Below are 17,399 nucleotides of genomic sequence, written 5' to 3' on the forward strand. Positions count from 1 at the left end.
TAAACATTTCAAGTCACTGCAACCCTATTGACTACAGCTCGTCACTTTGATGAGCAACACAGTGAAAAATCACAATTTATAATTGCAATGATAGCAGTTTTACCTGACTTTTTAATATGGATTAATATCTTAACATTCACCAGGTCACTGGAAACTTGTTAGGATTAGTGTTGGATTGATTGTTGTTTGTTGCAGCCATCTGTGAAATAGACACGTTTTCAGAAACTAGGAGATGTGACCTTTCATAGGAAGTCTCATACACAAGTTTTTTCATTTGGGTGCTCCAAACATGGGTGGAGTCTAACCGTCTAAACTCTAACCCTACATGGGCTGCCGGTGATTTGACAATTACAGAGGTTAATGCTTAACAATAACTTTTCCCACCTCTCGGTGATTCTGCATAGACAAGTCATATCAATATGCATAATGTATTATTTCAGTTCATATCAAGTCAGTTTGATTTATATATCACCTCTAAAAAAAGGTGAGTGAAGAAGAAGTGTTATATAAGAAGCCCCCAGCAGCCTAAGCCTATTGCAGCATAACTAAGGGGGGGGGGGGTTCCGGGTCACCTGATCCAGCCCTAACTATATGCTTTATAAAAAAGGAAAGTCTTAAGCCTAATCTTAAAAGTAGAGATAGTGTCTGTCCCCCGAATCCAAACTGGAAGCTGGTTCCACAGAAGAGGGGCCTGAAAACTGAAGGCTCTCCCTCCCATTCTACTTTTAAATACTCCAGGAACAACAAGTAAGCCTGCTGTGTGAGAGCGAAGTGCTCTAATAGGGTGATATGGTACTACAAGGCCATTAAGATACGATGGGGCCTGATTATCTAAGACCTTATATGTGAGGAGCAGGATTTTAAATTCAATTACAACCATATTAATCAAAACTTTACTACTATGGTAAATGGCCTGTATTTGTATAGCGCTTTACTAGTCCCTAAGGACCCCAAAGCGCTTTACAGATCCAGTCACCCACCCATTCACACACACTGGTGATGGCAAGCTACATTGCAGCCACAGCCACCCTGGGGCGCACTGACAGAGGCGAGGCTGCCGGACACTGGCGCCACCAGGCCCTCTGACCACCACCAGTAGGCAACGGGTGAAGTGTCTTGCCCAAGGACACAACAACCGAGACTGTCCAAGCCGGGGCTCGAACCGGCAACCTTCCGATTACAAGGCGAACTCCCAACTCTTGAGCCACGATCGCCGATACTATTATTCAGACATTTACTTTTGCGCACGATGGTTATGCACATTCAGCAGGCCATGCACCAAAAATTTCCCTTTCTGCTGTCTGAGTTGTTGAAACTTGATTTGGCATTCACGTGAATGATCTTGTTTGGGAATTCCTTTTGTTCCAATTATTCCTGCCACCCAAGGAAAGCACCATTCCTTGAATCAACATCTTCATGACTGTTTCCATGAATATATAACTTTTTTCCCAGTATATACCATTTCACTTTGCAGTTCAAATTTGGAAACTAAAGCTTCTCTTTAAAAACACAAACTCACAACCTCGCTGGTAGTTTGGCATTGCTGTCAGGCAGTGTGTTTTTCTGTGTGCCGATTGGCTCTTGTGTGTGCACTCAGCAGGAAAGTCTCCACCTCCACAGCAGACAGCTGTACTTTTCCACTCCAAACTAAGGTTAACATCCAGCTCCATCCACTCCTCCTTCTTCTCCTCCCTCCTGAGATCCATCTATTCACAACACATACACCCCCTCCTCAACCACCCCCCACACAAACACATACACTGAGCTAATGGAGGTTTCTTCCAGGGCGTTTGGTATGAAAACCAACCGCAATGACTGAGGTTATTTTCTGATTGGTTAAAAGTTTTGGTAGAGGAAAAAAAAAGACAGCTCATTTTGTTTTTCTGGCAGAGGTTGTGAAACGTGACAGTGATTTCATCTTCAGCATTAGTATCAGTTTAAACCTCAGAGAAAAAACCTACAAAGATCACATTTTCCATCTGGATTTACCCTTTACCCTGTTTTTTTCAGAAAGTTTCAAAACAGCATTAGAGATCCTTGTTTTCTCTAATAGAGTGGTTTTAAATGTTGGCTATCAATCTTAGATTAGAAGGAGCTGAGAAAGCTGGACAAGAGTTAAACAACACAAAAGAAGTCCCAAAGAATAAACACGTCCTGTTGTATTACTGCAGGTTTTAGACTGTGTGTGAGTAAACCATGGTTGTGATAACATGGTGCCTTTTATAACAAGAGACTGATAATTATTATAAGTTCTGTTTTTTAAATTTGATAGTAGAGAGAGAGAAAAGAAACAAAAGGAAGCGAGAACGTGATGAATGCTTGTTTTTTTTTTTTTTAGTCTTTCTGTCCATGCAGTCAGAGGTGTCTCCAGGATTTTTTCAATAGGATGACATCAGGGAAACAATGACAAGGTGCTACCCCACATACAGCTTAGAAAGGAAGTGAGAAGACATTATTAACTAAGTGAAGTGCTTAGACCCTTCACTTACTGAAAGTCAGACGTTTTGGCATCAAAAGGTTCTGGATGCACATAAAGTAAGTAGGTAGTCATAATGCAGACAAGCATAAAGTACATTAGTATCATATTAGATCCTAATTATTGATTCATTAATATCAATTTCATATTACAACTGGAGATGATTTTAATTACTTTTACACTGCTGAGTAGCTTTATTGAAGTAACTAAAGCTTTAAAAATATGACGTAAGGAGTACAAAGTACAATATTTGGATCCAGAACATAGTGGAGAAGCAGGAGAAAGTAGAATAGCATACAAAGACCTAAATAAAGGACACTGAAGACTCTATTTTAACTTCTCTGGTTCTACTCATGGCGTTAAAAGAAAAATGATATTTTGGGGAAATCGTTAAGACTAAGACAGAGGAAAAAAAATACAACCTTGACACAGACAAAATGGTAAGAAAAGTTGCGGCGAAAAATGGTGTCCACTCTATTAATGTAATCAAGAGGACCAAAATGCAGTAAAGCCAGCCCAACGTTCTTTTAGGATAAGCTGTGTTTATTCTCAAGAATTGTTTTATATATTTTACATATGTGTACAAAATGTTGAGGAATGATATTCAGTGGCTTGCTGTTTTCTGGCTGTGACTTCTTACCATTTATGGTATGATACACTATTATAGTTATTATGAATTGTACTTTATACTTTATACACTTCATATATTTAGTATATATGTTTAGATGGGTGATTGTTCATTGTCACATGGACTGAAATATTGTGGTATGTTTACCTCTAAATCCTTATGGTTCAATTAAAAACTGCATCCACGTGACCCGACATGAACTGGCTCCAAACTTATTTTTGCACCAAACTTCACGTCTTAACTTTTACTTTAAAAAATTTCAGAAAACTGGACAATTTGAAGACAAAAGAAGTGTCAGGCCAAAAGAAACCAACGTATGTACAGAGGACGTCAGAGAGAGGTACAACACTGTCTACAGCCCTGTGAAACGCGGTTTGGAGCTGCATTTCAGCCACGGTTGTTGGGGATCATGTTGGAAAGCATGTTTTTGGCAACAGCTTCATTTTCCAGCATAAACTATTCCTGAAAATACTTAAAGAAATTCCAAAAAAGGCTGTTTTTCCTTTTCCATTTATGTTTGTAGATGTTTCAACAAATCTGTTTCAATAAATGAGGGGTAGCCCAAGACTTTTACCCAGTACTGCACATGTACTACCCATGTAGCTCTCACATTAATACACTCAACAAAAATATAAACGCAACACCTTTGTTACTGCTCCCATTCACCATGGGATGGACGTAGAGACCTAAAATTCACTCCAGATACACAATATAACCATCCCTCCCAAACAGTGGTCACAAATCAGTCCAAATGTGTGGTAGTGGGCACATCTGCCATATTGAGATAATCCATCCCACCTCACAGGTGTGCCACATCAGGATGCTGATCTGACATCATGAGTAGTGCACAGGTGTACCTCAGACTGCCCACAACAAAAGGCCACCCTGGAATGTGCAGTTTTTTGCACTAATGGGGGTCTGGGGACCCAGTACCGGTCAGTATCTGGTGTGACCACCATTTGCCTCATGCAGTGCAACACATCGTCGCATGGAGTCTATCAGATTGTCAATTGTGGCCTGTGGAATGTTGGTCCACTCCACTTCAATGGCTGTGCGAGGTTGTTGGATATTCGTGGGAACTGGTACACGCTGTCGTATACGCCGGTCAAGCACATCCCGAACATGCTCAATGGGTGACATGTCCGGTGAGTATGCTGGCCATGCAAGAACTGGGACATTCTCAGCTGCCATCTGCCCTGAACAATGTGAACCATGATTCATCCGTGAAGCGCACACCTCTCCAACGTGCCAGACGCCATCGAATGTGAGCATTTGCCCACACAAGTCTGTTACGGCGACGAGCTGGAGTCAGGTCAAGACCCCGATGAGGACGACGGGCATGCAGTTGAGCGTCCCTGAGACGGTTTCTGGCAGTTTGTGCAGAAATTGTTTGGTTGTGCAAACCAATTGTTCCAGCAGCTGTCTGGGTGGCTGGTCTCAGACGATCTTGGAGGTGAACCTGCTGGATGTGGAGGTCCTGGGCTGGTGTGGTTACACGAGGTCTGCGGTTGTGAGGCCGGTTGGATGTGCTGCCATATTCTCTGAAACGCCTGTGGAGACGGCTTATGGTTGAGAAATGAACATTCAATGCACGGGCGACAGATCTGGTTGACATTCCTGCTGTCAGCATGCCAATTGCACGCTCCCTCATTGCTTGTGGCATCTGTGGCATTTTGCTGTGAGACAAAACTGCACATTCCAGGGTGGCCTTTTGTTGTGGGCAGTCTGAGGTACACCTGTGCACTACTCATGATGTCAGATCAGCATCCTGATGTGGCACACCTGTGAGGTGGGATGGATTATCTCAATATAGCAGATGTGCCCACTACCACACATTTGGACTGATTTGTGACCACTGTTTGGGAGGGATGGTTATATTGTGTATCTGGAATGAATTTTAGGTCTCTACGTCCATCCCATGGGGAATGGGAGCAGTAACAAAGGTGTTGCATTTATATTTTTGTTGAGTGTACAACAGGGTGTAAAAGTAGAATTTATGGCAGAGCTGCTGCACTGTATTGCATTAGTCTGGAGTGCTGTTGTTAAATAACTATTTCATAAGGGACTGTTGTAATTGTCTGTGTAGATTCTCAGTCATCCAGATTGTGTTAGTCTTGACAGCTTGAAAAAAAGCAACTGGACTTCTAAGTATATGGCAGCATTAGGTACATTATAGAGTAGAAATATATCCCGAACTACAACTTTAACCTCTCATTTCCTTTTATTTCTACATTATACAGTAATTGCTTAGTACCAAAAGGCTCTAGATAATACTGAGTGAAAGAGTTTTAACATGTAGTCATTTAGGAAGCCGAAAATGTGGAAACAGCAGATTAATCCCAGTGGTTTTAAGGTGGATACTCTTACATGGTTTTGTATACCTCATCTAGTTCTGCTCTATTCAAATGCTTCATTTGCAGATTTGTTATATGATCATCACTGAGTCACTTGAACAATTGAGCACTATCCCCGACTCTTGTACAAATCTTCTTCATTCACACACAATGACATGATTCAGGACTATAAAAGAGAGAAGGGGATCATTCACAGTGTTAAACTTTATCCAGACACACAGCATGTAGCCTCTGCTATTTCAGGAATACCTGCAGGGCATGTGTGTTTATGTATGTAGGAGTGTCAGTGATCTTTCCAACCGTCGTTCATACTGTAACTCTGTCTGTACTTGTTGTTGGATGACTGCCCTTTCACCACAACAGTTCATGCTTCTCAATATCTGACAAGTGTTGTTGTCTGTTAAGTTCCACTATGAAACTTAAAACTGAGAACATTTTCAAACACGGTGTTTGCTTTTCTCAGCTAAAGAGCTGGTGCAGTTTGGCAGTAAAGCCCTGGCATTAGTGTCAAAGCAAGATAAGGTTTAATGAAAATTTGAGTTGAGAAATGAAGTGCGTCAGCAAGCGTTCTTACAAGTGTCGACAGATCCATGTGTTTGTACGTGTCAGCAGATTAGCATCGGTACAGCTAGCAGTAGAAGTGTTTGCAGCGTAATGATCTACTTTTTGTAATTTGCCACAGCACAACTTTCTGTGGCCTGTGTGTGTGTTTGTGTATGTGTGCGTTGGTGTGTAACTGTTCACATTTGCTTCCTGTTTGGCTATGTAAGCCAACCAATCAGAGTAAGCATTGCACAACAAGAAGTCATGTTAGGGTAAAAGTTGCTGCTGGCTGATAGCAACAGGAGCTGAAGGTACAATAGAGACATTACATTCAAAGCAGGCTGTGACCTTCCACTGTAACCCTGAGCAAGGCGCTGAACAACCTGTGTGCGATAAGATAAGCATGGTGCAAACACACATGCAAGTCGATTTGACTGCGTTTGTGCTCTTGGTTAACACAATCCCCAGTGTCAATTCTGTGCATGTCAGCTGATCTGCAGGTCAAAGGTCAGACTGAGATGGTTAAACTAAAAAAACTTCTAAATACTCGAAAACTTCCACTCTGTACATTTCAGGGAGCTTTTTAGTGACAGATGAGTCCTTCTGGAGCTGCAGAACAAAAATGGATTTCTCAGGGTAAATATGTCTTCATGTTAAATAATCTCGTCTTAAAACAAGTTCCTTTTTTTGTGTTTTGTTTATAGTTTTTAGAATCACGTGCGAACTGGAGCCTTTCCCAGCTGACACAGGGTGAGAGGTTGGATACACACTGGACACCCGCCAGTGTCTGTCTTTCATTAATCCATATTATGAAATCTGCAGCAAAACTCAAAAAGCTTTACGCAAAAGCCTCATTAAAATGGAACGATTCTACATTGGAAAAGTCAAGAAGATAAAATATACCATACAAAACATAACAGACTGAAAAAAATATCAACAAAAAAGGGCTTGGGGAGCCCTTTTTTTCAGGATGCAGAGGCTATTGCATATGTAAGCTTTAAGAACAATAATAAAAAGCCCTTGACCCCTCTCATAGCTCTGTTCTAGTCTGGCTGGGAATGGAAAGTTTGGTACTTTACAGTCTACAGCTTATAATGTTTTGTAATCTCTTGTGTTTCATCTTGAGGATCTGTCTCATAGGTCCTCAGATTGGAAATGTAGCAGCTTTACTATTAAATGCATTTATAATATAGCTTTATGTTGCTTATTCATTGCATATTTCTGAATCATCATCCTTTATGTATTTTTATGCACTCCTTTTCATCTTCAGTCAGAATGAATCCACGTTAGAGGAGGTTGAAAGTGGAGCTAATATAACTATTTGTCTTAAAAGACCCAAAGAAAAATAACTACATACTGAATAAGTTAAACAGGGGCCACAATTAGCCTTAAGTAGTCTTCACTATTCAGTTTAATAACTAATTAAATCCAGTTATGACACAGAAAAGGTAAGCACACAGCTAGGTTATCCCAGCTGGCACCTGATCTGCAGACATCACTGCATTCCCAAGTTCTCCAAACCATTGACGTAGGGAAGGTGACGAGTGACGAGACACCAGACCGGCTTCCCTGACATTTCAGAAGATAAGTATAGGTTCCAGAAAGCTGCATGCATAAACCAGGAGGTCATTTAATGTAGGAGAAAAGTCTTGTTCACGCAATCTGTGCCTCTATTCTTGAAATTAACAGCATAATAACATCTGTAATGTAATACATGTTAATGAGTGATTACTCATTAACATGTATTACATTACAGATGTTAATTTCAAGAATCACATTTTTAAGGATAAGACTCTTAAATGGAAATACTTGGTTGTAGATTCTGTCTCTTCCTGCTTCTCACTGAAAAACTTCAATATAATATCTGCCTACTCTCTATCTCATTTAAAATAAATAGACAAAAAAAAACAAGAAGTTGAAGCATTTGGACCTTTCTATTTTTATATGCTGTCTAGTGTATCGTGTTCACCTTTTCTGTAGTTGCTTCTCACTCTCTTTGAAGAGCAGAATATTGCTCTGTACAAATAAGAGTGAAGAATCTGCCTGCTCCTCGCAGTTTGACCTGTTACCATTATTAGTTTATGGCACAGAAAGAGGCTTATACTTTCCTGGCTGTGCTGTGTGGGTGTGACCAGCTCCCTTCACTTCAAATAATCCACTTTAACGGATCTATAAACAGGAACACGCCGATTCTCCCTCCTTCCCGCTTCATTCCTGGTCTGTAAAATTCAAAAGTGGCCTTTATATGGGAAATGTGAAAAGTAAATTTTGGTATGGACTTAAACAGCAATGTGCACACACGCTTTTAAAATCAGGATCTTTAATTTGGTTCCTATACACATCAGATCATTATGAAGACTAACTCTTGATAGAAAGAACCAGTTGAACTGACTCTACCAGCTGAGGTGGGGTCTGGTCAAAAAGGGACCTGATCTACAATTCTCTCAGGTCTGGGAGCAGCCTAACCCTAACCCCGAGGCAGGAGAGAGCAAAAAAGGTGAAGTAAAATTCAATAAATAAAGAATGCTGTGATCCAGGACCCGACACGTTCTGTGATGCCCCTCCCACTTCGATGTCCCCGGGGCCCCGTCTGTGTGTGCTTTCTTACTTTTAGTTGCGTCTCTCTCCAACAAACACAACACCCACCCAAACACACCCACCCAAATCAACATTCACCCTCACAGTGGAAGAAAACATGAATATAGTAATGTTGCTGTTTTCTTTTTCTCTTTTCCTGTGTCATCTACAAATTTCTGAGCATTATTGAAAAAATGTGCTGTCATTTAGTGACTTATTTTTCCTTTTGTATGGGGGTAAAAATAATCTGCAGAACTTAGATGTCCTGTTGCTCTGTGAACATTCAGAAAGTGCAATTGTTTGTTAGACAACATCTCTAAATGTGATTCTATCTACTGACTTCTGTCAACGTGGCAGATTTTATCTTCAACTCTTACATGCTGTCAAACTTTGGTTAGAAATTCATGTGTAATGCAATGAAAACGCATTTGAACTCTTGAAAACAAATGCTGGAGAGATGTGTGTGCATTTAGCACCTTGTTTTATGATGTGTTAATAAATTTGCCTGCAGCTGTATGTCACTGTTGCACTAAGAACTTGATTTTGGGGTATTTATACGGGATTTTATAATGTTTTCTTTAATTTGTGACAAATGTGTCTCATGTCCTGTTTAAATGGTTTGAATGCTTGTGATGCAGATTTCATGAATTTATTTCATTCACCAATCTCTCTTCCTCGCTCACACAGTCTCATGTGAACTCTTACAACAAATCTGACCATTTATTTTACAGGGTCTTATTCGAGCTGTCCTAATGACACAGTGACACACTGCCTCTACAGGCTCTTAGCATTCATAAAAACAATCAGCCCGCTTTATATTATTCAGATATTTATTGGGTTTTTGTTTTATTCTTTACAGCCAAATGCTTTTGTCACAGACAATGTTCATCAGCCAATCACCTCAAGCCTAATCCAGTCAGCTCGAAGCCGATTGGCTGTTTGGGTTCACTCCCACCATCCAGCCCATTTCCTTTTGTGTATAACAACAATAACAGAAAGGAAGCACTTTACAGCACCCAGACACACGGTACATAACCACACATTAACCAGTCAACAACAGGAAAAAAATAAACCGTCTTAACTCAATTTAAGACAGGAATCCGCAAAAGTTACGTTTTAAACCTGGAAGAATACCAGCGGAGTGAGACAATTTAACCTATTGTGAGTGCGGTTCTCAAAAATACAAAGAGGCAGTGCTTTGCAGGAATGATTGAAAAAAAAAATTACACTCAGTTTAAAAAAAAATAAGTTAATTTCTGCTGGAAACCAGTTGAATCATTCCATCCTGCAAGCAAATTCTCCAGATGTTAAGGCTGCCTGTCGTTAAAAAAGAAGAAGAAAGGAGACTTTTCTTTCTGTGAACATAAAGCAGGACAAACCTGAGCAGGTTCAGTCTTGGTGAAAACAAAATGTCCGCCTGAAAGTTTCCCTTCAGGGTGTCAGGATGTCATAGAACTCAACAAAGTCCTTCTGCATGAAATTCTGGCTCTGCATAAGGTCGTCTTCAGAGGGGAAATATTGCATGCTCTCCTCTTGGAGACGCAGACTGCTTTCATGCAGAAGCAAGCTGCCCTCGTGCATGCACAGAGGGTCCTCGTGCAGTACCACAAACGGTCCCGGAGGCGATGTTGAGCCGTATGGGTTGGGACTGTCCAAGAGGGCTCCTCTGGCATTCTCCAGGACGCCCAGGTATGAGTCCATGTCCGTCAGCTCCATGTCGCTGTCGGAGCTGCAGCCGCTATCGCTCCCCACTGAGTCACAGCGCATGTGCAGCATCTCGTACTTCTCATGCATCAAAAACTGGTTGGTGTTCTTGGGGGCCTGCATCCCCCTCACCCTCTTCCCCTTCACGTTGACGGGACGAAGGGACAGCGCCGGCTTCTGGTGGTGTCGGGGATGATGATGGTGGTGGTGATGTTGATGATGGTGATAGTGGTGGTGGTTGCGCCCTTTCGGCCACCCTCCTCTGCTCATCCTCCGCCCCTGCAGGCGCCCCCTGCAGCTCTTGGACCAGCCGTGCTTCTTGCGGCCGTCCCTCTGCAGAGCCTCGTTCCCGTCCTGCAGCAGCTTGGGGTGTTCGCAGATACTCCTGCACATCTTCTCTGAGAGCATTTCCTTGTTTCCTTTCCTTTCTTGATGTCGCCTCTCAGCTACACCTCCTTCACATCCTCCTCCTCACTCGGTTGCTCACTCAACAACAACAATGCGAGGATCGTTTCTCGATGTGTGGCTCAGATCACAAATGACCCTAGTCTACCTTTTGACTATTTTTTCACTTTTTTTCTTGACCTCTGGCTTCGGCTGGTGCATAGCCTCCTCTGCCTCCCCTTGCAGCAGCAGCTTGTCTGCTCGCTTGGCTCTCTGTAACGCCCTTCTCTGTCTCTCTAATGTCTCTTTTTTTCACCCCTTTCTGAAAGTGAAATCAGCTCCTTGCAGCTCTGATTAGTGAACTGAAGTGAGCGGGGTAATAGTTTTGAGAGTCGTCTCGCTGATTTTAAGGTGTTTTTTCTCTGAGTTAAGTCTGTAGCAACATCAAACTGAGCGCTTACCATCACTGACTGTGGAGCTGCCGTCTTCTCGGTGTTATTATAAGGAGCTGGAAGATTTCATTTGCGTAGAAGGAGGCGGGGGGAGATGTCATTTCACGCGTCTCCGTTTCCCATTTGAAACATTGTAATATGACATATGTTGTCGGTCATTTATTCTAAACCTCAATGTAAAGTACCTAAATACCGATATGAAGCTACTGTAGCTATGTTAAAAAGATGTGGTGTGACACACAGAAAGCATCCTCCCCGCCGAGTGATGGTTCAGTCCGCCTTAGTTTTGGCAGTTGAAATCTGATGCCCAGCTGCTGCTGCTGTTCCTTCTCCCCCGCCCCCTCCCCATGGAAAGACAGTGGTCACGTACAGCTACAACAATCGGAGCGGACTGGAGTAGTCACCGTAGCAGTCTGACAGCCGTTATTTACGGCCTTGTACATGGACCATGCCCACAACAGTTCAGAGTATCACAGCATTACCGAAAGATCCGTCCGAGGACAGCAGTTTTCTATATAAACCACTGTAATTAATGGTAGCGAATAACTTTGTACGTATTCATTTGTGCTCTAAAATGGCTTCCTCGAAGAGAGCACACCAGTCTCACCACTTCGGTTCAAACCAGAGGTGTCAAACTTGGGGCCGACTGGGCCAACTGGGTTTCATTAATTCCCACAATTTTTCAATAAAGTTAATTTATTATTTAATTCTAGATCTAGGGTAGAACTTGTCTGTCCTTTCTTTTCCTGGGATCTGAAAATGATTGTGGAAAAACTGAGGAACAGGCTTGTTTTTCTTAACATGCTCCAAGGTACTCATTATCAGTCTTGTAAATGGGTAACTTATTCAAAATAATTAAGGATAATCTATGCAAGCTAGTTAGACAGCCTGGTTTAGATTGACAGCTTTGAAGAGGTTAAATAACAACTTTTAAGGTGGTCATATACTCCAAGTGTTGCTTTGCTCTGCACTTTTAAAGTAGATAAAGTTATGCCATAAACCCCTGCTTAACTTTAAAGGCTTTGACTAGATTAAAATAAAATGCACTGAGTAGGAGATGCTCTGTATCTCTTTGTACATGTGTATAGTTACAATGAAAAGGCATTCGTCTTCTTTTTCTTCAAATTCTGCACAGACTTTTACTTGCTTTTTTCGATCAACTCACCTTTTTAAAATATTTAGCGTCAACATGAGGTTGAGGTTGAAATCTGTTATTTTATCGTAATATGTCAACAACTACTGCAGGATAGGGTTGAAGAGACATTTTAAAACACTTTTTAAACACAGGATATACTGTTCGAACTGCAAGAACCTTGGTAATAATTTGATATCCAGCGCCATCATCTGGTCCAACATGTTCAAACACAAGCAAAAGTAACGGGTGCAAATACACGTGCAAACGGAGCGTACAACGTGTACTCCCTCTACCAGTGTGTTTCTAGTACAGCAGTTTAGGCCTTTATTTAAATTTAGTGAAATGTCTAGTAAGAATAAAAAATATACATATCCTTATCTGAAGTCTTGCTCAAAAACAAAACAAAACTTCAAAACTGTATGTTTTTTGTTTTTAAATTAGTTTTCCTGGTTATTGTTACTTTTGGTGTCTTTGAGTGTGTGTATGTCCTTCTTCTGTTAATTGTCTTAAACAGATCATGTAACAGTGTAATTGCTAGCACTGCTGAATGAACACTTGTGTATTGTATATATTCCACATCTTGGGAATATTTGTGCAAATAATTAATAACAGATTGTGTTAAAATGCTGTTCCGGAAATGATGGCCTGTCTTCCTAGAAAATGAAGAAGGTAAGCAAGGTAAAGATTACTGTCATTGTGAGCATGCCAACCTGTGAAAGGGCTGCTAAGTGACGTTTTAGATTTGTCATCTAATCAGAAGAAGAAAGGATGGATTTCATCTTTAGTGTTGACTGAAAAAAATAAGGAGCCCTTTAGAGTTGAATTCCTTTTTCATTCATTTTTTCACCACAGGCTCTCCAGTTCAAAATATGTGTATTTAATTCAATTTTAGTCAACAAATCAAACACAATGGAGGACCACATCAAGCCTGCAAATATGCTACAGCACAGTGACCCCTTGTGACCGTTAAATGGAGTGGCTTAAAACCAACTAAGGAAATTAGGCTTATCTTTAATGTAAGCTGTAGCTTTAATGTAACCCATCCAAGAAAATAAATGGAGATGTGTAGCAGAGAGTGTAGCAGACTTTTTTTTAACAAGATTGTTTAACACACCCCAGAGCCGTAGAAACTACACAGGGATAAAGCTGCTGAGCCATACCATGAATACGTGGGGACGAGCTGTTTAAGCTAGGTTAGGTTAGAGTGACTAGAATGGACAGGATTAGAAATGAGTAGTGATGGGACGTTCTGTATCGAGGCTTCGGAGCGTGTGTCGAGTAATGGAGGGGGCGTTTCCGCGAAGCGCGTATCGAGGCTTGCTTCATTTATGGGAGGAGCTGAAAATGATGACGTCCGAAGCCTCGCTGCCCGGCTGTACCACGTGACTGGTTCATGAAGCGGTTCGAACTTTGCCGCAAATAATCATTTTCCATACTGCCAGCATAAATATACACAGTATACTGCCATCACTACAATATACATGTTTTACACACTCCTTTTGTTGTTGACATTTACAGGCTGTGTGCAAAATGCCACACTCTTCAAATTCATGCCAGCTATTATTTTTACGTCCAGTAGGTGTCCTGCTAGAGCAAATGAAGCTTCATGAAGCTTCGCGTTGGGGTGAACCAATTGGATGAAAAGCTCCAGTGCTTCATGGGGCTTCATCTGCCCATCACTAGAAATGAGTACCACAGAGGGACAGCTCAGGTTGAGCAGTTTGGAGATAAAGTTAGAGAGACGAGGCTGAGATTATGTGCAGAGGAGGGATAGTGAATATACTGGACAAAGGATGTTGAAGATGGAGCTGCAGGCATGTGGAAAACAGAAAGACTACAGAGGAGATTCATGTGAAGGAGCCCATGCCGACGGCTGGTGTGGCAGAGGAGGGTGATGGGGATAGGGTGTGTCAAATAATTCGCTGTGGGGAAACCTGAAGGGAGCAGCTGAAACACGAATCGGGGTGATCAGTTCACCAAACAAGGCGTGGCTATAGTAATGACACATGCTCATCTCCATATTTTAATATAACATCATTTATTTATTTATTTTCAAGAATCAAGAAAAGAAAAAAGCAAACTTTTTTTAAAGGTGACTGTAACTAAACAACTTTTAAATAAAGTTTTTTTTGTCAGCCAGTCACCTGCTTCGTTCAGCATCATAACAAACATGGCGGCAGGAGGCGGCTGACTGAAAAGGAACGCTATGCATCTTTAGCAACCGTTTTCCTCAGTAATAGATAATCTGCTCTCGTTGATCACAGCATGGAGCCTGTCCCGTTTACGGAGGAGGTTTCGGAGAGAAAAGTATCTGTTGTCGGCTCAGAGTTGGTGGAAAACTACACTGTAAGCTCCGCTCCGCTCTTTTTAGCTTAATACCAGTTAGCTTAGCTTGTAGCTCTCCCGGCTTCCAGGTCTATCGGAAAAACAGCGAGTAATATTTCTGAGTTCCCCAGACAGTGGGTGTGTTGTACTGGACTTAACATGGAGATGGATTCGGGCTTTATGTCTTTATTCTTCAGAGCATGGTAAAAGCAGCCGAAAGAGCAGCTCACAGGCTAACTGCTAACTGCTGCCTTAATTTTCACACACGGTTTCGGTTGGGTTACAGTGTTTCCTCTTGAATGTGTAAATCTGATAGTCTTTTACGGATTCAGTCATTTTCTGTTCCTTTCTTGTATGACAGTGTGCTGTGTGTTGTAACACTCTGTGCTATTTAATGTGGCTGATAACCCGATTTGCTCCTGTTGCCTCTTGTAAGTTAAATCCTTTCTCAAGACAGCAGGACAGAGAAAAAACATCAGATTTTGAATTGATTATTAATATAGGTCACTCAGCTTTAAAAACAAGTAATGTCACCACACGTTTTCATCTGAATGGAGCTTAATATGGGAGAGTGATTTGTTCACATAATATTTTTTTGCCATGTTTTTCTGAATTGAAGAGATGCTTTTAATCCACAAAGAGCCTGAATGCTTGAATTAAGTGTCAACTGTCCCCCTAGTTCAATACATTTTTATTTATTTTAGGTGTGATACATTTGACGATTTCTGGCATTTTTGTCTAGTGAGTCACCACATAGCCACCCTGACTGCATTTTAAATACAACAGCTGTACGTTGAAGTTCTTCCTTCAGGAAACATTTGGGTTCATCTGATCCTGGAAACAAGCAAACACGTATAAGTGTGCTGTGAATTTTCTGTTATTTGGTAAAATGTTTTAACGATTTCATGAATTTAAACCCACTTAAAATGTAATTGGTCAAGAATATTTTATTATAGTCTTGGTGATTTTCCTTTGGCAGAAATTCCAAACCTCTTTGGTGGAGATTAAAAATTTTTATATGCAGGAATCCTCTGCTGGGTCACAGATTTTAATATATGCTTCTCTGATGTTTCAGGTCTACATCATTGATGTGACGGATGGACAGCACAGGTGGACTGTGAAGCACCGCTATAGTGATTTCTACGACCTCCATGAGAAGGTAATAAAGTGGGCCAGTGAGCAGCCTTATGCCACCATCAACAGTTCAGTTTTTTAGTCTGAATTCTCTAGTAAACTACAGTCACAGGGCTAACACAGAGAGATGGACACATTCACACTTATGAGCAATTTAGAATCACCAGTTAACCTAACCCCTGATGGTGGATTAGATTCCAGGCTCTTCTTGCTGTGAGACAACAATGCTAACTACCTTTAGCACTTGTTGTAGTTTTTCTCTCTCCTTTTAATAGGACAATTTACTGTCTATAAATTGTGTTCATAAAAATATCTCTAACAATTTCCTCAAATTTTTTTATGCCAATTTCTCTCTTGTTTGAATGGCATTCTGATAAGTCTTATCAAATTACAATGATATAAAATGGAGAATAGCTACAACTTTTTATGCTCTCTGCACCTAGGAAACATTTGTTTCTTGGCTGCAGGATTGTTTTATTATGAAAATCAAACCTGGTTTTACTCCTGATGTTTGTTTCCGCTTAAGCTTACGGCAGAGAAAAAGGTTGATAGACGACTGCTTCCTCCTAAGAAGATCTTGGGAAAGAACTCAAAGAGTCTGGTGGAGCGGCGGCAAAAGGAGCTGGAGCTCTACCTGCAGACTCTTCTCCAGCAGTTTCCTCAAGCCACGCCCACACCGCTCACCAACTTCCTACATTTTCATCTCTATGTGAGTACAACCTATAAACAAGTGTGCAGTTCATGATTTAGAATAACCTCAGTTTGGAGTGGAGGTCTGTTAGGTCTTCACTACAGCAAAGAAAACGAGGTCAGAGAGTCATGCTGGTTGATAAGATCTAGATGTTCCCATTCATTTTAAATCTGTTAGACACTTTTGAGATAAAGACTTTGTGCAGACTAGTCAGGTTCTTCAGACAAAACCAGTCAAACACTTTTTTTCTTCCTATTTCAACATACGACTTCGTGTTGAAACAAAACGTTAACTGTTGACACAGCAAGACTGAACTATTGAACTATTTAGTTTTGTCCTGCTGTCTTGATTAATTGACCTTATTTTGTGTTAAATGTTTTGCACTTAAGTTTTCCAGCTTAGAGTTTTTTTCTTAAACAGAGAATCTACAAGCAGTAGCAGTAATATCTCATTTTTATTTTTAACCATAACATATTTACATCAGTTCATCTCTCAAATATGCTCCTGATTTTGAGAATTTCAAATTTATAGAGCCAAAGAATTACAGTATAATACCACAGTAAAACAGTTTTTTATCTCTCTTGAATGTAAAAGCATTCCCTTCGAACAATCAGCACAATTACAGCTATCGGTACGTATAAGCTTCAGTATAACATTATAGAAACAGGTTTCAAAACACTATCCTGAAGTGACATAAGCCCAAACACATGGCACCCACTCCTGAGAAAAAGTCTCTTCATTTAAGATTAACGTCAAAGCAGTTCATCACAGTAAACACAAGACACCATCCATCAGTTATAGGCCTGATTAAACAATCTACAACATCGTATTTAAAAAAGACTCATAATAACAGTATGTGAGGATGTAAATCATGTATAAAATATATATAAAGTTTAAAACATTATTAACAATTTAACCTCAATCGCAATAAATTACAGACAATGTTTCAAATAAAAAATACTGAGCCCTTTTGATGAACTTGAACTGAGTGTATTT

At 40.7% G+C, this 17,399-nt stretch overlaps 2 protein-coding genes and 1 long non-coding RNA gene across 6 annotated transcripts in view; 1 reads left to right on the forward strand and 2 right to left on the reverse strand.

The window, feature by feature from the left end:
• Positions 1 to 9,390: 9,390 nt before the first annotated feature.
• Positions 9,391 to 11,155, reverse strand: LOC113022144 (uncharacterized). The gene has a single exon (XM_026167235.2). The coding sequence runs from the start codon at positions 10,688 to 10,690 to the stop codon at positions 10,010 to 10,012; it is 681 nt and encodes a 226-aa protein (XP_026023020.1). The 5' UTR covers positions 10,691 to 11,155; the 3' UTR covers positions 9,391 to 10,009.
• A 2,863-nt stretch (positions 11,156 to 14,018) lies between these two features.
• The window catches only part of nisch (nischarin), a 28,215-nt gene continuing 24,834 nt past the window's right edge, over positions 14,019 to 17,399 (forward strand). For 3 of the 4 annotated variants that reach the window (XM_026167236.2, XM_026167237.2, XM_026167238.2), the window contains exons 1-3: positions 14,019 to 14,599; positions 15,654 to 15,737; positions 16,239 to 16,421. In XM_026167236.2, coding sequence (XP_026023021.2) covers positions 14,519 to 14,599; positions 15,654 to 15,737; positions 16,239 to 16,421 — 348 coding nt within the window. In that variant the 5' untranslated portion in view covers positions 14,019 to 14,518. Of the gene's footprint in view, positions 14,782 to 15,653; positions 15,738 to 16,238; positions 16,422 to 17,399 lie in introns of all 4 variants that reach the window. The other variant, XM_080301179.1, reaches the window with a different exon arrangement.
• Positions 15,230 to 16,415, reverse strand: LOC145428667 (uncharacterized). Its single transcript, XR_013908984.1, has 2 exons — positions 16,205 to 16,415; positions 15,230 to 15,412 (listed from the first exon to the last, which is right to left on the reverse strand). It is a non-coding gene; the product is annotated as an uncharacterized LOC145428667 (long non-coding RNA).

Source organism: Astatotilapia calliptera, chromosome 5 (genome assembly GCF_964374335.1).
Source record: "Astatotilapia calliptera chromosome 5, fAstCal68.1, whole genome shotgun sequence".
Taxonomy (NCBI): Eukaryota; Metazoa; Chordata; class Actinopteri; order Cichliformes; family Cichlidae; genus Astatotilapia; species Astatotilapia calliptera.

Coding starts and splice junctions, on each gene's coding strand:
- LOC113022144 (XM_026167235.2), bottom strand. CDS start 10,690: ATGCTCTCAGAGAAGATGTGCAGGAGTATCTGCGAACACCCCAAGCTG.